Here is a 22,120-nt window from a genome sequence, read left to right as displayed (position 1 = left end):
ATTGAAATGATCGACCATCATTTAGAAAAGCGTATACCTGTTGTAAGAGACGGCCAACAGCACAGCCCGGCTGGGACGCCCCTGATATGGTAAGATTGGGGAAGGCAGCTTTTTTAGGACACTGCCTCCCCCAAGATGCTAGATGGCAGCTTCCCTGGAGTCTAGTAGCGGTGCCCTGGATTCCCACAGGGCATCGTGGGACTTGGAGTTCGGCATCTCAGCCCTGTTGGGTGCTGTGGGTGCCGCAAGGGGGTGCTGTGGAAGGACCTTGGGAGTCAAAATTCCCTCATAGCTTGGATGCACTGGTGAGTCACGAGGATGGAAATCCAGAAGTACATCTGGGCTTAAGAAAACCTGAATTCTCCATCTGACCCGGAAGTGCTGACAAGTCATGTGGACCCAGAAGAGGAAAAGCACTTCCGGGTTGGACCATCTATCAAGAGAGCCAGAGTTGGGTGGAGGTGGACGAAGCTTGCTGGGAGGTGTGGAGGAGAAAAGAGAGAGAAGATTTGTGTTTGTGCTTATGTATGTACCTGTTTATAGTGGCTGTGGTGCTTGGAGGGCACTGTACAAGAAGAACAAAGAACAAAAAATACTTCTTAGTGCTTTTAGCCTGTGTCCTATGTATCTGTCTGTTGGGTTTAAAGGGTAACAGTGACCCCTAGAGTCAACACTGTGTATAAAAGGTCCAACAATTCACACTGCATGTCAGGAGAAAAACCAAACAATGAAGTCCAAGAAACTCTCAGAAAACCTCCAAAATCAAATTTTAGTTGACATACAGCAGATCAGTGAAAGAGGATTAAACCATTTCTAAAGCTTTGAGTGTTCCCTGGGGTATGGTGGCTTCAACTGTCATGAAATGGAGGGAGTTTGGAATCACCAGCACTCTTCGTAGAGAGGCGTGTCTGGCCAAATTGAGTAACCAGGCATGAAGGGCCTTGGCCAGGGAAGTGACCAAGAACCCAATGGTCAGCCTAACAGAGCTTCAGAAGTCCTCTGCTGAGACGGGAGCACCTGTGGGAAGGATGCTTATCTCAGCAACACTCCATTGATCAGGTGTTTATGGTAGAATAGCTACATGGAAGTCACTCTTGAGTTAAAGGCATAGGACTGTGAGAACATGAAGAGCAACGTTATCTGGTCTGATGAGACAAAATTTGAACTGTTTGGGTAGAACTCCAAGAATTATGTCTGGTGAAGACCAGGCCCTCCTTGTCACCTGCCTAATACCATTCCCATTGTTAAGTATGGTGATGGTAGCATCATGCTATGGTGTTTCTCTCATTGTCAGGGACAAGGACACTGGTCAGAATTGAGGGAAGGACAAATGCAGCCAAATAATGAGAGAACATTGAAGAAAATGTGCTCCAGAGTGCAGCCAAATCATAACAATGACTAGATACTATGGAAAATAAAAATCTATGTATTAGCATAAAAGTAATTAACAGCTTCTATAAGCATTAAAATTAGCATAAATTAGACATGTCAAGCAAATAAGATATGTCAAGCAAATAGTTAAATAAAGATATTAGTCATATTGCATTTACTAGTTAAGCTTGAAGCTAAATTACCAATATTGGGAAAGGAAGGATAGAACAGAAAGAGAATGACATACAGAAACTACCCAGGGACAAAAGAAGGGGGAATAAGAACACCTGTTGTTTGAAGGCCAGGAAGCAAGAAATGATACCAAATGACGGAATACAGAAAGATGGTCATGGTAGGCACGTGAGAAGCCAGCTGAAGTAGTGAGTCAGAAAAGACAGCAAAGGCATTGATACAAACAAGGTCAAGATGATGTAATATATGGTAAATAAAATGAGAATATTTATGTATTAGCATAAATAAATCTAGAAAAATATATAAGCACTAGACATTAAGCCCATTACAATAATGGGCGCTAGAACAGTAGTCCATAAACATTAGTAGGAACAGTCTATATTAAATGGCAAGGGACCTTTTACCTCATTAAATTTTTTCTGTAAAATGCCTGTAATTTTCTCTGACAGTAATACTGGCTCTGCTGTCTGTAATATGCGTTTAATTTTCTGTCACAACAGTGGGCAATCAGCAGATTCTTCCCAGCAACTGATGTAATGTGCGCGAAAATAAATCTACTTTTACTTTACACTTTACTGGGCCAAGCTTCTTAATCGCAAATCTGATATCCTCAGAGTGAACACTTGCACAACAATGGGGAAGCTGGTCTCCGCGTCTCAGTACCCGATTGGATTTTTCGTATTTTCTGTTTTAGGTCTTACCTCATTTACCGAAATCCGATTGGATCGGCCGCACAATATTTTATAGGTCCCGCCCTTTCTCTCTGTCTTGTGTGACACGTTAGGCGGCCTTTGAAGCATCGCACTGTGCCCCGCGCATGCGCGCTTCACCAGAAGACACCGACACACGTACACATGGACGCACACAGGGGTTTTATTAAAAAGAAGAATTAACCTTACTGCAGATATTAATGCAAGTTAGGCCTGCCAAGCAAATGGTTAAATAAAGGCACATGCCATATTTCCTTTTAATTAAAGTTTAACTTTGGCCACCAAATAAACTAGCTTGAAGGCCAAGGAAGGGAAATGAAAAGATAGGGAAAGCTCAAGAATGGAAGAGAGGGAACATCTGCCCACCCAAGGCCAACGAAAAATAAGTGAAGCAGAAAATAAAGATGAACAATAGACAGTAAAAATACCGGTAGCCAGCTGCAGAAGGAAGTCAGGAGATAATAATGGTTCCCATGAAGAGAAGACAGCTAGCCAGGTGCAGGAGGGAGTCAGAAGGGAACAGCGAATGAGCCGGTCAGGATGATAAGAAATGATTATATAAACTGATGATTTTCAGCCTGTTCAGGGCTCAGCTTGATTTGGCCGAATTGGGTTGAGTCCGTGTTATTGTTTTATTGCAATAAAGCCATATACTCTGTTTGCCTATCCTATGTCTCCTAATAGCCTTCATTTCAGGTGAAAACCTCTTGGTGCGTCTTTCCCTCTGAAATTTTCTCCACTACAATACATCCAGCCAAAGTCTATTACCATCCTTGAGTGACCCAGCCAAAGTCCACCATAGAACATCTGTGGGGAGACCTGAAGATGGCGGTTTATAGACATTTCCCATCCAATCTAATGACGTTTGAGAGGATCTGCCTAGAAGAATGGGATAAACTACAGGTGTGTAAAGGTTGTAGAGAGACCTAAAGCTGGAATTGCTGCCAAAGAGCATTCTACAAAATACTACATTAAGGGTCTTAATACTTATATGACTGAGAGATTTCAGTTTTTGATTTTCAATAAATTTGCAAACATTTCTTAGCATGTTTTGACTTTATTATTATGGGCTATTGAGTGTAGACTGATGTGTAAAAATAGCAAACATATCCATTTAAAATTAAATCTACAACACAATAAAGTATGCAGAATGTGAAGGGGTCTGAATACTTTCTGAATCCACTGTAGATTGCAGATAAAATGCATGCATGCTTTGTGTCCAATGCCTCGTGGCTGGGCTTCCTGTTACTCTAAATTGGGTCAAGCGCCTTTATGAATGATGTTATGGTGTATAAAATCTGTACATTTTGGTTTCCATTATATTTTGTTCGAGACAAGACAACAGATGAACTAAGACAGATCAAAGCAGGTTTTGTAACACCTCACTTTCAAACAGCTGTTTCCTACATTGAAAGGAAGACATTCTGGGGCTCAATTATTTTACAACCTGGGAAAGGATGCTCTGCTGACACCCCAGGCTATTGATTACTTTATGGATGGACATCTGGGATTTATGGCCTGGGAAAGGGAAACAGGCAATATCAAAGAACTTTATTATCTGGGAAAGAGTTTGAGCAAAATTCATCAATCACATTGACAGCCAGCCAATCAGGTTCATGTGTTGTGTAACCAAGGCATGATATTTCATAATAAATATGCCTTGGTTTGGAAGAGGAGCAGAAGGAGGAGCAGGAGGGAGAAGGAGAGGAGGAGGAAGGAGAAGAAGAGGAACAGACCAAGACGGCATTGGTCGTCAGAAAGGCAGCATGAACATCCATTGCTAAATCAAACGCCTCCCTGGGACATTCATCCTTGTCATTTCAACTTTTTTGTAAGCTTTTCCTAAAGACTATATATATTCAGACTTTCCTATCAGTACTTATTTTCTATTCTTTGTTCCAGTGGTATTATTATTCTTGTAATAAATACCATGCTGCTTTTAACTTTCTATGCTTCGTTTTAATGTCTAGAGTGATTGAATTAATAAGTTAGATTTCTTTGAGCACCTGGGGTAGCCAGATTTTTGCCATTATTTCTGTGCTGCGAGGTTTATAAGGCTGAGAGCGAGAAGCGCCACTCAAAAGAAGGGACAGTATGAGAAGAAGGTATTCTTGGCTGATAAATGGCCTATAGTCAAGGATACTGAGTCTTTGTATGTTTTAATATTTTCTTGGAGACCAAAAGTAACATTTAGGTCTGAGGTCTATTTAAAACATCATATGTTGTCCGTGCCGATAATAAGTAAGTCTCTTGAAGTGCTGAGTGACAGGCTGATGTGTGATTTAAAGTGCTAAGGGCTAATCAGCGTGTGTGTGTCATTCATGGGGCACTGTTGTGGTTAGGGTCTGTGTGTGTGTGTTTATCTATGTGTGTGTGTGTTCATTTTAAAGTGCAACAGTAGACCAACCCGATAACGAACCTGATGAGAACATTTACCCTTGAGAGAACAGGTAAAGGGTAAGTAGAGGGAAATACTACGATAATACAAATGATGTTTTATTTTATGTTACTTACCATGTGTACATGTTTTAGGGTAATCGATTCAGCTTTCACATACATCATGTCATTCACCTATCAAACAATTTCCTTACCCATTTAATCCAAATTTGGAGTTACAAGGGTCATCCTGGCCACGTCAGGCACAAGGTCAGTCCATCCTGATGCACATTCTCTTGTACTTGGCCAATCTACAGGCATTGACTTCTGCCCCCTACCCCTGTCTGTTATGCCGTTATGTAATTTATGTAACATGCAAGACTTTGGGGTGCAGAATTAAAAACAGGGTTTGGACGTATAGTTTGATTCATTTGTGATTTCTATTACTAGGATGGGCTTTACCTTCTTGACCTGGACGTGGCTTTGCTGTTGAATGATGGTCTTATCCCATTCTATTTCAGCACCCATTGAATGCAGGGTTATGAATGTGTCCTAATGTAATAGAGAATAGTATATACCATATGGGTCAATGATGTTTTTTTGTTAATTAATGTCTAATATCACCATATATTAAAATGTTTTAACAGGCAGGGAAGTTAAAAGTCTAATATCTCATTTTAAAGGGAAGGAAGCTGCATAACCAATTGTTGCTCTGTCACAATTTATGACCCCAGTAACTCAGATGGCTTTTGAGCCATCTTTGGTGGGGAAGGGGAGAAATGACCAGAATTGGTCAGGTGTGCAGGGAAACTGTGATCCCTGGAAATAAAAGGCTACAGTGGAAAGGAAAAGTAGAATCTATGACACCGGAAGAGAAGAAGGTTTGGGAAGGCAGTTTATGGCCTAATTACCGGTATATCCTTTCTTTCTTGTTTGTCTGATATGTAGGAACAAATCAAATGAACTGGGGCCAAGGTCATGCCTGAGATGGTTTCATTGGTGAATGTTGCACCCCTACAATGGTGCTGAGGTGTCACCACCAATCTGGGTGGTTTGTCGTGTGGTGGGAGTGGCAATGCGCTGTAATCAGAGCATGCTTCCAACCTACACTGGTCCAGGAGGTGTGTCAGCGGCTACAGAGACGTGTTAAGTGTTGCTCTCTCTCTCTCTCTCTGCCATTTTTCATCCTGAGCAGACCATCTCTCTTGGCGGCCATATTGCTGCCTGTTTCTGCCACCCTATTTAAAAGCCATGGAGGAGCAAAGACCAAGCAGGACCGTCAAAATAACAAGACGGAGAGCCACCTGGTAGCATATTATCAGGTTGTATTATTTTATCAACACTCATCGTATTCTGCTTTTATTGGGGGCATATTATCTCTTAATATATACAAAATCCAACATCTGTCTGTCTATCTGTATGTCTGTCCACTTTTCACGAGAGAACTACTTAACAGATTTCGATTTAGTTTTTTTTCTATAATTTGCTTGAATATTCCATTTGATTTTGCGACTTCTGTCAGAGCGCTAAGTATCATAGTTTGCTTGCAGGAGCATTTTATTTGCAGTAATCCAAGACAGAGGCTGCGGGTTAAGGGAAAGGTGAAGCGTGACGTCAGGAGTGGAGAGCCGGGCGGGGCCCTCCTCACTTATGCGCCAGCCTCAGAGCGTACCTTGCTTCCGCTTAGCTAGCAAACGAGAGAACTACTAAATGGATTGAGATTGGGTTTTTGTCTAATTTGCTTGAATATTCTGGTTGATTTTGTGACCTCTCTCATCGCACTAAGTATTATAGTTCACTTGTGGTACCGATTTATTTGTGCCAATCTGAGAGAGCTGAGGGGAAGGGGGTGGGGCCCTCCTCATTCACGTGCCAGGCTCCGTTTGAGTCGGTCTACCTCTGGCCACGTTTTGGAGCGTATCTTGCCTCCTCTTAGCTAGTGATACCTGTTTGTTTATTGATTTGTAAAGTTTGTCCTGTTTGACTACTACACGGGCAGAGCCACGGGGAACATCTAGTCTATAATAAATGATGAACATATGTGTAACTTACTCTACTGCCTGTTCTGGTACTCTGTCTAATTGTCAGGGGTTACACATGTAAAAGAAAGAGGTAAATCATTGAGCTGCAACAGAAGTTCATTCTTACAGTGTGGTAAGATTTTGGGATTTGGGGCATTCTGTTACGGTCTACCATGACAAAACACCTGTAATGTGCTGGCATCCTGTCCAGGGTTTGTTCACACCTTACACTCGACCTTTTAAGGATTGGGAAGTGACTCCCTGCCACATTGAAGTGGATAAGCGTGTTAGAAAATGGTTGTAGGATTGTGATATAGAGGGTCTGCAGAACATGCAGTTTATAATAAATAAATGCACTCAAGTTTTCGGGTAGGTCGCAGATAGCATGGCGGAGCAGCTTCATTGGCAGATGTGAGGGCAAGTGATCCCACATCCACGTGCACATGTGTGAGATTGACCCGATCCCTCATTAGTGCTGGAGTAATGACTGCCACAGCTGCAGCCCACAGAGTTTTTAAAAGAGAACTGAGGCACGAGAAGGGGTAGAATGAAAAGAAAAAAGAGAACCATGAGTGGGCACAGTATTGGGGGGGTTTGGGTTAGCAGAGCGGTCAGTAACCTTGCAGTAAAGTGAACAATCTGCATTCCATGAGGTGGATCGTTACCCACTGATTTAAATGGAGGAGTGGATAAGATGGTGGTGGAGTCATCCGTAGGAATCCAAGGGATTCCAGGAGAGAACGTGAAGGCTGATGAGGGGACAACTAACTCCGAGCGGTTTGGCAGACACCGATGGAGGCAGCTAATATGGGAGTTGGCAGGGAGGACTGCAGCTGCTGGTGTCTCCGCCAGCTGAGCAAGCTATGGGTTGAGTTGGGGAGACAGGAGAGAGGAAGGCGAGCTGAGCTCAGTGACAGGAGAGGAAGACGATGACGGACCCGGTTGACTGTGTTTTATTTTGATTTTATCATTGGATTGAATTTTAAACTCACAGCCTTTCACTTGGATGTTATTGATCTATTTACTTATGGATGATCTTCTTGAACTGCACTGTTTGGACACTGTTTATTTGACAGTTTGGTTTTAATAATTTAATAATTTGCACCAACCCCTTGCTGACTGTGGGTATGTCCTCATTCGCCCAGCTCACCGTTATGGAGAATTCAGGGTTCAAGAGGCTCCTGGATGCAACTAGGGAGTGTGGTGCCAACCCATAACATTGCAAATGGTTGGCAGCAGTGGGATGGCTGGAATGGTTGGCTATGAGGCCGTAACTTTCCAAGGATAATATGCAGCACAAATTGCCGATTATCAAATGTCCTTCAAGAAATAAAATTGTCTTACAGGCAAGCCGTATTCACAAATTAAAATAATTTCAGTCTAACAGGTGAAACACATTATGCATTTTATCAAAAGCAACACTGTTTAGATAATAACACTATCTTTCACTTTTAATACATGCATTACATCTTCATGTTAATTTTTTAAAGATTAAAAGGATCAAACACCAAGAGCAGAGAACATTTTAAATAAACTCACTCTTTCATATTCATCAAGGCCCACAAACATTGCTCCTTATTCAAGGTTTCGTCCCTGGCATCGTTAACAGAATTCTCAGCAGAGCAGAGCGTTATGATAAACTAACATGGCTCCTTTGATGTAGTCCTCTCTACCACTTGAGATTAATTAATTAAGGCTGACTTATGTATTAAAACTGATCCCGTCCCAGCATTCAGTTTGTCATTTTGAAGTGGCCTGCTCTTTCCTTTGTGATCAGTTCTCTTCTCACACTAATAGGATGATGTCTCCACCGGGTTAAAGCCGCTGTTGGGTCACTCTGTGGCCTGTGCCTTTCACTCCCACATGTTAGACACGTTTAGGTGGGACATCGCGTCTTCTGTCCTGACCCAAACCCTAACCCTGTCCTTAACAAACTGACCCACTAGAGTGATTCGAAATGGGCAGTCCAGACAAGCAGAAGGGAAGACTTTCTAAAAGGAGTATTAAATATTGGTCAGACTTACACTGGTCATGGAAACGGCCTCCTCGATGCTGCGATGAATGAATTCCTGTGTTATCCTGCGTAAGGGCAGCTCATTAAACACGGAGTTCATAAGGGCTACTCTGGCTGCATCTCGTCTGGCTTCTGCCTTGGTGAAACAGCACTAGAAAACATAAAAGGACACATCATGATTAGTCAGTGTTATGTTTCAGCCAAGGTTCCTCCCCTGGCTCGGGTTCACTTCCTTGTTTTATGTATTTTATGTTATTTATTTGTCTTACTGTTACTTTTGTTACTTATCTGCTCTGTTGTTCCTGTGTTAAGTTTAGTGTGTTTTGTGGGTGATGCCTCAGGAGGCGGTGCCTCCAGTACATCATCACAAGGTACTGCCCACAGTTCCCTGCAGGTCACTTGAATGAGCGTTTCTTATGATTTTGTTGTGCGTTGTGCTTATTGTGATTTTCTGGAGTGGAACGCAGATGTGAAAGGAGGAGTTTCAGACCCTTCATAATTAAATCATCTAAAAAACCCTCTGTACATCAGAGCACCATTGCACCATGAGCCTATGGAGCTGGGCAGAACATCACTTGGGTTCTCAAAAATACGCCAATATATGGCACAAGATCTTTTGCTTTTACTGCAGCAAACCAGGTCACGTAGTTTCCACTTTTGACAAACTTCAGGGAAACTAGACAGACCACCTCACTTTGGACACTTACAGAGGGTGAATCAAAAAGTAAAGGCAATTTGAAAAATATGCAGTAACCACAACGGATGGAAGCTGAAGCAATACAACACGTTCGCAATGGCTTATGGGTAGCTCAAACCTGCAGAGCACAGAGCTCTACCATTAGCCCAGTTGAAGCAGAGGTCAAATGAACATGGATGCTCCAGTGTGGGACTGCACCATCGTTGAACAACGCACCACAGTGGGATTCCTTCGGGCAAAGCATGCAGTGGAAACACCTGTTTTCTTCAGTAAAGAAGAAATCCAGATGACAGTTCTTCACCAAGAAAATCATGATGACCTTCTTTTGGGATATGAAGGGTCCTATTTGGGCAAATGTTCAGGAACACAGACAGTCAGCACTGTGTGACTGTCTTAGAGAGAAACTGGAAGTTTTATTTTTACTATGGCAAACTGGGTTATGTAGTTTCCAATTGTAACAAACCTCACGGGTATATCGAGAGACCATCTCATTTTAGGGTGGTGGGATGAGCCTTTGTAGTCAAACTCGATCTATAAATTTTTTTTTTTTGGCCCTGCTTAACAACCTCCCAGCTAGGGTGTTTATCGACTCGACAGAAAATTGCAAATTTCTCTGTTTCTCATGTTATTATCACTCATCCACTTAAGAGCCACCCTACAGATTGCAGACATTGATGGTATCCCTATTTGGGGTTGGGTTAATCTGAATAAGTTGATGAATACCTGACGACACTGCTATCGTGGGCTGCATCAGGAGTGGGCAGGAGGAGGAGTATAGGGACCTAATCAAGGACTTTATTAAATGGTGTGACTCAAACCACCTACAACTGAACACCAGCAAAACCAAGGAGCTGGTGGTGGATTTTAGGAGGCCCAGACCCCTCATGGACCCCGTGATCATCAGAGGTGACTGTGTACAGATGGTGCAGACCTATAAATACCTGGGAGTACAGCTGGATGATAAATTAGACTGGACTGCCAATACTGATGCTCTGTGTAAGAAAGGACAGAGCCGACTATACTTCCTTAGAAGGCTGGCATCCTTCAACATCTGCAATAAGATGCTGCAGATGTTCTATCAGACGGTTGTGGCGAGTGCCCTCTTCTATGCGGTGGTGTGCTGGGGAGGCAGCATTAAGAAGAAGGACGTCTCACGCCTGGACAAACTGGTGAGGAAGGCAGGCTCTATTGTAGGCATGGAGCTGGACAGTTTGACATCCGTGGCAGAGCGACGGGCGCTGAGCGGACTCCTGTCAATTATGGAAAATCCACTCCATCCACTAAACAGTGTCATCTCCAGACAGAAGAGCAGCTTCAGCGACAGACTGCTGTCACTGTCCTGCTCCACTGACAGACTGAGGAGATCGTTCCTCCCCCAATCTATGCGACTCTTCAATTACACTCTGGGGGGTAAACGTTAACATTATACAAAGTTATTGTCTGTTTTTTTTTCCTGCATTGTTATCAATCTTTAATTTAATATTGTTTTTTGTATCAGTATGCTGGAATATGTGAATTTCCCCTTGGGATTAATAAAGTATCTATCTATCTAATAACGACATCCATCCATCCATTATCCAACCCGCTATATCCTAACTACAGGGTCACGGGGGTCTGCTGGAGCCAATCCCAGCTAACACAGGGCGCAAGGCAGGAAGCAAACCCCGGGCAGGGCGCCAACCCACCGCAGGGCCTAATAACGACATGTACAGTTAATCCTAACACATGACTAATAGAGAAATGGATAAAGGTTAATATTGAGATACTATAAGTGAAGAAGTATGCTTCTGTGACACCCCCCCCCCCAACAAAACAATCTTCTATTGTAATATTTGTCTCACTATAATGAACATTTAAAATGAAATCTATAAGTGTCACGGTAAGGACTGAATTTTTGGGTTTTAAAGCCTTTTCCTACATTGGAAGCCATTTTGCGTACTGTTGTTAGGGTGGCGACCTGCGTTTCTAGGGGCGTGGTCTACAGGGTCGTGACCTTGAGTTCATTAGCAGATGGGACAAAAGGTCAGCAGTTACACTGAGTTTTATCCAATCTGTAGATAAATCCTTCACACCCTTTTAGTAATTCCCTCTATGATTGATTTTCGCGTCTTGCCTGAATTTTGTCTGTGATTTCTGCCTCTCAGCTGGGTTTTGGTTGCTTTGTTTAATTTTATTATTATTTTTTTTTTTTTTGCCTTTTGCATGCATCTCCCAGTTATACTCAAAACATTAGTTATCAGTTTCTTGCCGAGTCAGAACAAGAAGTACCTGAGGTCTCATTTATAAAACTTTGCGTGGAGTCGAGGGTGAAAATTTGTGCACGATTAAAAAATAAACAGGAAAATGAATACAGCAAAAAATAAAAAATCAGATGTATAGAATCTGGGTTACGCACATCTCTACACTACTTCCCCTTTATTAATCACAATCCCCTTGTAAATGTGTATTTTTGGTTTAGCTACTTGATCAAGAGTGTCGTCATTTTCCAGTTTCACTGACATGTTGCGTTCTCATGGGTCAGAGTGGCTGTAAATATGAACACTTTCCCCCATCGGGTTTTCTGTTATAAATTCCAAAGTTTTCGTGGGAAGTTGCGTACACACATTTTGGGCATCTTTTTGAGCGTACGCAAACTTTATAAATGAGCTCCCTGAAGAGAGCAAACGCTTACTCAGTAATCAAATGATGCATTGAAGGCGTATCTGAACCTGCAGGTTTAGTCATCTTGAGAAAAGCCAAGCACATTTTATGTTGGAATGACTTAATAGTTATACATCAACAATAACAAAACTCCTTTTGCAATATACTTTCTTTTGAAGTTTAGAATCCACTCTAAATGGATGGAAAAGTCAGCCTTTAATGTTTTATTGAATAATATGGGTACAATAAAACCTCACAGGATAGTTTGTGCCTCTTTGATCTGCCACGGTAGAATTTCATGCAAATGATCTTTTTGATTTAAAGAACTCCAAAAGGCTAAAAAAAAAAAAAAATCAACAGACAGAGCCGCAAAATAAAAAGCACATTAATTGTCAGAGATAAAAGCGAAGGTCCATTGGGAGGGAGAGAAATAGGGCAGAGGATCAAAGAGACACCGCTTCTCTGTTAAAGAAAAAAGAAAAAAAGCCAAGTGAGTCAAGCACAATGCAAGGCAGGAGCCGAGTGCGGGAGTGAGGCAACAGTAGAGTTTAAATACGGGTCATTAGTTTGGAGAAACAAACAGAATTTTGATCCTGACACTGAATTAAGGATGACAGACATGAGATAAATAAAACAAACTTCAGTATAGTATGTGGTGAAAGCTCTTGTGCTTCAATAAAAGTCAGATCGATAACCTTTAAAGTCATGTTCAGTCAAGGCATACTGCAATGCACACCCTCTTGGACACGCTTTGGTAATGAGTGGCAGAGATCAAAAAGAGGTCTTCCTTTCAAGGGAGAAAAAACAAAAAAACATTCATCAAAGTAAAGTAAGGTAAGAACACGAGAGTCTTTTGATTGTTCAGCAAAGGTCAGAAAAGAAAAAACATTTGATCGCTCAGGAAACGTCAAGCATCAAAATCGCTTAATCACTCAGGAAAGGTGAAAACCCAAAAATCGTTTGATCGTTCAGCAAAAATCGAAATGCAAAAATCGTTTGATTGTTCATCATGGTTCAAAACACAAAAGTCGTTTTTGATTGTTCAGCAAAAGTCAAAACAGGAAACTGATGTGATTGTTAAGTAGAGGTCAAAATGCAAAAATCATTTGACCATTCGGCAAAAGTCAAAACTCCAAAATCGTATCATCTTTCAGCAAAATCAAAACACAAAACTTGCTTCATTGTTCATCATGGTTTAAAACACAAAAGTCATTTTTGATTGTTCAGCAAAAGTTAAAACACAAAACCCACTTGATTGTTCAGCAAAGGTCAGAACAGAAAAATAATTTGGTAGTTCAGCAAAAGTCCAAACACAAAATCATTTGGTTGTTCAGCAAGGTTCAAAGCACAAAAGTCGTCTAATCTTTGAACAGAGATAGAAATAAAAACTTGTTTGATAATTCAACAAAGCTGTAATGACAAAACCAAAGTTGGAGTCGAAACAAAACTCCAAACCACAATTTGTTCCAAGTACAAGTTGTGACCACCAGTAGATGCCTCAGAAACAACTCAGCCAAGCATCATTTCTGGCGTTGCAGGGCGCCAAACCCCAGAGACAACTGCACAGACACACTTCCTGGTATAATAAAAGGTTTAATAACACAAATTCCTTGCATAAAAGGCACCAAAAGTGACATAAACCAAATCTATTCTCTTTTTTATTCTTCTCTCCTTCCACTCCTCCAGGCAAGTTTCGTCCTCTTCCACCCGACTCTGATTCACCTAGATGAGGTCAAGTGGTCTCTTTTTATCTTTTGGACCCAGGAGTACATCTGGTGCTTGGGCATAGTCCAATGGAAGTACTTCCAGGTCAATCGGAAGTCTCAAAGAGGAGGAATTGTGAAACCCTTCAGCTCCCCCTGGCAGCTCCCCACGGAACCCAACAGGGCTGACCCACAGGACTATAGGTCCCAGCATGCCCGGTAGGCGTCCATGTGGGAATCCTAATCCAGGGAGGCTGCCACCTAGAGCGTAGGGGAAGAGATTAAGCAGCAATGGTCATCTTCTCTGGTCCTTCCATTGCAGAGGCTTCCTGGCTGGTTAAGGATCCCAATTTAATGCCAGTCCCTGCATGCTGTCCACTGTAAATAGTATGTTCAATAAACGTGTGTTGGGTTGTGTACCTATGGTGTCCGCCTGTCTGTGTATGGGCCAAGTTCCACAATAGATAGATAGATAGATAGAAAAGGCACTATATGATAGATAGAAAGATAGATAGAAAAGGAACTATATGATAGATAGATAGATAGATAGATAGATAGATAGAAAAGGAACTAGATGATAGATAGATAGAAAAGGTACTATATGATAGATAGATAGATAGATAGAAAAGGCACAATGTAATGGGTAGACATTATGGCCAAGCAAGACAGGAACAATGACAGTGACAGGAAGCTTGAGACCTGCAGAATTAGGGATGGCTCCATTGCAGATGTTATACTCACACCTGTGGCGCTTTTCCAATATTTCATAGGCACAATGCGAGTGGCTTTACACATGGCGTCCTTCTCCTTCTTTATATGCACTTGCTTTTTGCTTTGAAGATCTTTATACACAGTGGGCTGGTGCTCCATCAATTTAAGTCCTCACTCTGACACACTCTGTGCAGTTTCACAAACTACTTTATTTTATTTTACAGGCTGGTTCTACATTCCTGCCCCCCTTTACTCAGACTGGTTTGTCTCTTTCCGTGTGTGTCAGTTTCACTCCAGTTACTCCGGTTTTTCTCCCACATCCACAGGGACTTGCTGGACTCGGTTAACTGCCATTTCTAAACTGGCCCCAGTGTGGTCCTGATACAGACCGCCTGTTTCCTGCCTTATCCAAGTGTTGCTGAGATCGGCTCTACCTTTCAAGATTCTAATTTGAAATAAACTGCTTTGTGAATGGCATGTCATATTAATAAGAAACAGTGAAGTAGTAACTAATTTCAAGTTTGGAGAAGCTGCAGCCTTTGGGTGTCCAGTGGACTTTAAATCAGTAGACAGGTTGTACTTAGTTATGTTAAAGCAGTAAAATGATTACAGTTAATAGCCTTAAAGCATTATAATGGTTATACTTAATGACCTTAAAGCAGTACGCTGATTACACTTAATTACCATTTTAATTGCACGTTTTAATAAAGTGCACCCAGAATGCAAACCAAGAAGGCAAGTCTCTCAGCTGGACTTTGCTGCAATGCGTTTGCACCTTTGCTTGTTTTCTTAAACTTCCCTTTTCGCCCCTCAGAATTCATCTCTTTTTATCAAATGTGTGAAGGACTGAAATGATTCAATTAATCAGAACTCACGCCATACCCCCTAGATCTTTATGCTTACTGAATTATTCACTGGCACTAAAGCCAAGGAACAAGAACTGAGAATTTCTGAGATGGGATTTGTATGAAATTGCCCACCATGTGCTGAATGGTGGCTGATTCAGCTTCATTTTATTTTCTCTGAGGTTTTGCTCTTTAATTCTTTAAAGTTTTACTTTTTTTTTTTTACTAAGGAAATAATAAAAACATGGCAAGCTCTTTGTGGGTTAACAACAAGAGCTGCAGCTGAAGATTTTTTTTCAGCTGTTTTCATGAAGAGTTAACAATCCCGGGAATTCGTTAATCCCGGCACCCTCTGCTCCTCCATTCAGGGTCTGCCTTTCGCCCCTCTGTTACAGGATGGCTCCCTGCTGTTCTTTTCTGATTACTAAAGCAAGTTTGAGGAGAAAGGAAATTGCCTCACCCTTCAGAGGAAGCCATGCACTTGAAATACGCTCAAATCGTGAATTAACATGCCCTTCATTAATCAATATTAGAAAAAAATATCCATACTGTATTTTAACGTGAATTCTTCTTAAACTGTAGAAGCACTGAGTGAAGGGTGGCAACCGGGCATGCCAGTCCATTGTGGGGCATCCTCAGGCAGCCACATTCACTCAGATGGGTCGATCTGGATTCAAAAAATAGTGTAAGTGTGCATATGAGACGGAATGGAGACACAGGAAGAACATGCAAACCCCACACTGGCAGTGATCAGGCTGGGATTTAAACGCAGGGATCTCTCTCTGACTGTGGCATTAAAGAGCCTTTTCTATTCATCAGGGTCAAAAAAGCCAAATAATATCCACTTGATTCAAACTTGTGTACCAATAAAACGTAACACCTCCTCATCGGTCTCATGAGTATCTTTCTCGTTTTCTGTGGGTGTCGAGGTGGGCCACCTTGACAACCCCCCGAGTCGGACGACTACAGACTTAACATTTCAGCTAAGGGCTGGCAGAGAGTTGTTGGTGTTTGTGGAGTTCAGACATTTTATTGTAGGTACTGCTTAGAGTTTCAATTTTCATTTTTAATTTTCTTTTCTTGTTTCTGTTTTCTGGATTTTGTCTTGGAATTCATTTTAGACTTGGGCTGCCTTTTAAGGAAAACCCATTTTTTGCTGATTTTCCTCCTACTGTGCTATTTTTGTTCTTATTTTGTTTATTTATAAAGAATTTTCTTTAACCCTGGCTAATTCAAGCCAAAGGTTTACATCTATCCTCTCCCTTGAAGGGTATTTTGTGTATTGAAAGTATTTTTGGACTTTTAATGCTATAGTCCCATATTTGTTATACTTTGGCCAAGTTCCTTCCCTGGCTTAACTTTATGTTAGAATATTAGAACAATCGGGACAAGAACAGGCCATTCAGCCTAACAAAGCTTGCCAGTCTTATCCACTTAATTCTTACAAAATAACATCAAGTCGAGTTTTGAAAGTCCTGCTGTCTACCACACTACTTGGTCTCTTATTTCAAGTGTCTGTGGTTCTCTGTGTGAAGAAAAAATTCCTAATATTTATGTGAAATTTACCCTTTCCTTTTCCCAACGGTGTCTATGTGTTCTTGAGGAACTCATTTTAAAGTCACAGTTTTAATCCACTGGCCTAATTCCCTTCATAATTTTAAACACTTCAATCATGTCACCTTGTAATCTTCTTTTGCTTAAACTGTAAAGGCTCAGCTCTTTTAATCTTTCCTCATAACTCAACCCCTGTAGCCCTGGAGTTAGCCCAGTCGCTCTTCTCTGGACCTTTTAGAGTGCTGCTATGTCCTTTTTTTAGCCTGGAGACCCAAACTGCCCACAGTACTCCAGATGAGGCCTCACCATTGTGTTATAAAGATTGAGCAGAACCTCCTGTGACTTGTACTCCACACATCAGGGCGCTATATAACGTCACATTCTTTTAGCCTTCTTAATGGCTTCTGAACACTGTCTGGCCATTGATAAGGTTGACTCCATTACAACTCTTAAATCCTTCTCTTAAGGGGTACTTTCAATTTTCAAACCACCCATCCATTGTGTATTCAAACCTCACATTTTTACTTCCTACATTTAATACCTCAAATTTATCTGCCACAAATCTTCCCAAGCCTGTATGCTGTCCAAGTCCTCCTGTGATGATTCAACAGTTTCAAGATTATCTGCCAATCCACCTAAGTTTTGTATCATCTGTAAACTTATACATCTTGTTACTTACAGTGCATCTGGAAAGTATTCACAGCGCGTCACTTTTTCCACATTTTCTTATGTTACAGCCTTATTCCAAAATGGATTAAATTCATTTTTTTCCTCAGAATTCTACACACAACACCCCATAATGACAACGTGAAAAGGTTACTTGAGATGTTTGCAAATTTATTAAAAATAAAACAATTGAGAAAGCACATGTACATAAGTATTCACAACCTTTGCCATGAAGCTCAAAATTGAGCTCAGGTGCATCCTGTTCCCCCTGATCATCCTTGAGATGTTTCTGCAGCTTCATTGGAGTCCACCTGTGGTAAATTCAGCTGATTGGACATGATTTGGAAAGGCACACACCTGTCTATAGAAGGTCCCACAGTTGACAGTTCATGTCAGAGCACAAACCAAGCATGAAGTCAAAGGAATTGTCTGTAGACCTCCGAGACAGGATTGTCTCGAGGCACAAATCTGGGGAAGGATACAGAAAAATTTCTGCTGCTTTGAAGGTCCCAATGAGCACAGTGGCCTCCATCATCCGTAAGTGGAAAAAGTTCGAAACCACCAGGACTCTTCCTAGAGCTGGCCGGGCATCTAAACTGAGCGATCGGGGGAGAAGGGCCTTAATCAGGGAGGTGACCAAGAACCCGATGGTCACTCTGTTAGAGCTCCAGAGGTCCTCTGTGGAGAGAGGAGAACCTTCCAGAAGGACAACCATCTCTGCAGCAATCCACCAATCGGGCCTGTATGGTAGAGTGGCCAGACAGAAGCCACTTCTTAGTAAAAGGCACATGGCAGCCCGCCTGGAGTTTGCCAAAAGGCACCTGAAGGACTCTCAGACCATGAGAAAGAAAATTCTCTGGTCTGATGAGACAAAGATTGAACTCTTTGATGTGAATGCCAGGCGTCATGTTTGGAGGAAACCAGGCACCGCTCATCACCAGGCCAATACCATCCGTACAGTGAAGCATGGTGGTGGCAGCATCATGCTGTGGGGATGTTTTTCAGCGGCAGGAACTGGGAGACTAGTCAGGATAAAGGGAAAGATGACTGCAGCAATGTAGAGAGACATCCTGGATGAAAACCTGCTCCAGAGCGCTCTTGACCTCAGACTGGGGCGACGGTTCATCTTTCAGCAGGACAACAACCCTAAGCACACAGCCAAGATATCAAAGGAGTGGCTTCAGGACAACTCTGTGAATGTCCTTGAGTGGCCCAGACTTGAATCTGATTGAACATCTCTGGAGAGATCTTAAAATGGCTGTGCACCGACGCTTCCCATCCAACCTGATGGAGCTTGAGAGGTGCTGCAAAGAGGAATGGGCAAAACTGTCCAAGGATAGGTGTGCCAAGCTTGTGGCATCATATTCAACAAGACTTGAGGCTGTAATTGCTGCCAAAGGTGCATCGACAAAGTATTGAGCAAAGGCTGTGACTACTTATGGACATGGGATTTCTCAGTTCTTTTATTTTTAATAAATTTGTAAAAACCTCAAGTAAACTTTTTTCACGTTGTCATTATGGGGTGTTGTGTGTAGAATTCTGAGGAAAAAATGAATTTAATCCATTTTGGAATAAGGCTGTAACATAACAAAATGTGGAAAAAGTGATGCGCTGGGAATACTTTCTGGATGCTTGACTGTTTGACATTTATTCCAATCAACATCTGTGACTTCTTGTAATGGGATGATAATGCTGGTCAAATCAAAGTGCATTTACTTTTGCACATTTTCACTTTTTGGCTTACGTGAATGTTATCAATATTATTTGAAGGCAAACTTAGAATGAGATGTTGATTTATTGTGCTGTATGCCCTGGGATGGTACACTTATACCAGGGATTTCTTACAAAGAGAGACATCTGTTGCAAATTCATATCTCCATCTTCAGCATGAACACATTATAAAAAGTAATCCTCCTACCAGGGTGCCGGCAACGTGAAGGCCTTCCTGTCTGACTCGCGGACAACACTCGACTGATTAGTTTCAAGTGGGATTTGTTATGTTTAATTATTTAAGCCGTGCTGATCCACTGCAATTTGGACAAATCCGAGGGTTGATTATTTTTCTTCATACAGTATTTCATTCGGCTCTTTTCTTTCGTTGATTTGAGGCCGACTGCTTAGCCAGCCAGGAAACTGCAGGGTTACTTTGCTGTGTAAATTTCGGGCAGCCAGGAAGAATGTGAGTATTCATTTAATGCGCACACACACCCCGATGCTGCTTCCAAAAATGTGAAAACCTGTGACCCTATCTAATCGAAAGGCCGGTATACTAATTATGGTGGTATTTGGGTGGATATGAAAAAAATGTCAAGGTCACGGTTAACTGGAAGTGTACAGAGAAAGTCTGCAATTTGTATGTTTCCATGGGCCTGCTGTGCTCTGTGTTTGAGTGAGATTCGGGGCGGTTTAACAGGTCTTGTTTAATGTTATGTCTAATTTTATGTATATATACACACACGCACACGCATTCTCACTGGCCACTTTTTTAGGTACACCTTACTAGTTCCAGGTTGGACCCCTTTTGCCTTCAGACTGACATAATTCTTCCTGGCATAGATTCAACAAGCTGCTGGAAACAATCCTCAGGGATTTTCATCCATATTGATATGATAGCATCACACAGGTGCTCCAGATTTATTGGCTGCACATCCATGATGAGAATCTCCCACATGAGAATCTTCCACCACCTTCCAAAGGTGCTCTTTTGAACTGAGATTTGGTGACTGTGGAGGCCATTTGAGTACAGTGAACGCATTGTCATGTTCAAGAAACCAGTTTGAGATGATCTGAGCTTTGTGTCATGGTGTGTTATCCTGCTGGAAGTAGCCATCAGAAGATGGGTATACTGTGGTCATGAAAGGATGGATGTGATCAGCAACAAAATTTAAGGTATGCTGTGGTATTTAAACAATGTTCAGTTGGTACTAAGGGGCCTAAAGTCTGCCAAGAAAATACCCTTACACCATTATACAACCACCACCACCAGCCTGAACAGTTGATGTAATGTGGGATGGATCCACGCTTTCATTTTGTTGACTCCAAATTCTGACCCTACAATCTGAATGTGGCAGCAGAAATTGAGACTCATCAGACCAGGCAACTTTTCTCCAGTCTTCTGTTGTCCAATTTTTGTGAGCCTGTGTGAATTGTAGCTTCAGTTGCCTGTTGTTAGCTGAAAGGGGTGGCAGTCAGTGTGGTCTCCTGCTGCTGTAGGCCATCTGCTTCAAGGTTTGATGTGTTCAGAGATGCGCTTCTGCACACCTCGGTTGTAACGAGTGGTTATTTGAGTTACTGTTGCCTTCTATCAGCTCAAACCAGTCTGGCCATTCTCCTCTGACCTCTGGCATCAAAAAGGCATTTTTGCCCAGAGAATTGACACTCACTGGATATTTTCCTTTTTTTTGGTCCATTTTCTGTAAGCCCTAGAAATGATTGTGCATGAAAATCCATGCCATGTTCAAAGTCACTTCAGTCACCTTTCTTCCCCATTCCGATATTTGGTTTGAGCATCAGCAGGTTGTCTTGACAATGTCTACATGCCAAAATGCAGTGAGTTACTGCCATGTGATTGGCTGATTAGATTTTTCATTAACAAGTCGTTGCACCTAATAAAGTGGCCAGTAAGTGTATACAGTAATCCCTCGCTATATCGCGCTTCGTCTTTCGCGGCTTCACTCCATCGCGGATTTTATATGTAAGCATATTTAAATATATATCGCGGATTTTTCGCTGCTTCACGGGTTTCTGCGGACAATGGGTCTTTTAATTTCTGGTACATGCTTCCTCAGTTGGTTTGCCCAGTTGATTTCATACAAGGGACGCTATTGGCAGATGGCTGAAAAGCTACCCAGCTTACTTTTCTCTTTCTCTTGCGCTGACTTTCTCTGATCCTGACCTAGGGGGATTGAGCAGGGGGGCTGTTCGCACACCTAGACGATACGGACGCTCGTCTAAAAATGCTGAAAGATTATCTTCACGTTGCTATCTTTTGTGCAGCTGCTTCCTGAAACGACATGCTGCACGGTGCTTCGCATACTTAAAAGCTCGAAGGGCACGTATTGATTTTGGATTGAAAAACAAACTCTGTCTCTGTCTCTCTCTCTCTCTCTCTTTGTCTGCTCCTGACGGAGGGGGTGTGAGCTGCCGCCTTCAACAGCTTTGTGCCGTGGTGCTTCGCATACTTAAAAGCCAAACAGCCCTATTGATTTGTTTGCTTTTCTCTCTATCTCTCTGACATTCTGTGCTCCTGACACGCACTCCTTTGAAGAGGAAGATATGTTTGCATTCTTTTAATTGTGAGACGGAACTGTCATCTCTGTCTTGTCATGGAGCACAGTTTAAACTTTTGAAAAAGAGACAAATGTTTGTTTGCAGTGTTTGAATAACGTTCGTGTCTCTCTACAACCTCCTGTGTTTCTGCGCAAATCTGTGACCCAAGCATGACAATATAAAAATAACCATATAAACATATGGTTTCTACTTCGCGGATTTTCTTATTTCGCGGGTGGCTCTGGAATGCAACCCCCGCGATGGAGGAGGGATTACTGTATACACACACACACCCATATATATATATATATATATATATATATATATATATATATATATATATATATATAT

General features: G+C 41.9%; 1 protein-coding gene across 1 annotated transcript in view; it reads right to left on the bottom strand.

Moving 5' to 3' along the window:
- The window catches only part of lix1 (limb and CNS expressed 1), an 83,966-nt gene that overhangs the window by 21,734 nt on the left and 40,112 nt on the right, over positions 1 to 22,120 (bottom strand). The window contains exon 3 of the mRNA XM_028806024.2: positions 8,695 to 8,835. Coding sequence (XP_028661857.2) covers positions 8,695 to 8,835 — 141 coding nt within the window. The remainder of the gene's footprint in view (positions 1 to 8,694; positions 8,836 to 22,120) is intronic.

Source organism: Erpetoichthys calabaricus, chromosome 7 (assembly GCF_900747795.2).
Source record: "Erpetoichthys calabaricus chromosome 7, fErpCal1.3, whole genome shotgun sequence".
NCBI lineage: Eukaryota > Metazoa > Chordata > Cladistia > Polypteriformes > Polypteridae > Erpetoichthys > Erpetoichthys calabaricus.
Note: the sequence above shows the minus strand (reverse complement) of the source record. Positions and strands in the feature narration are given on the sequence as shown.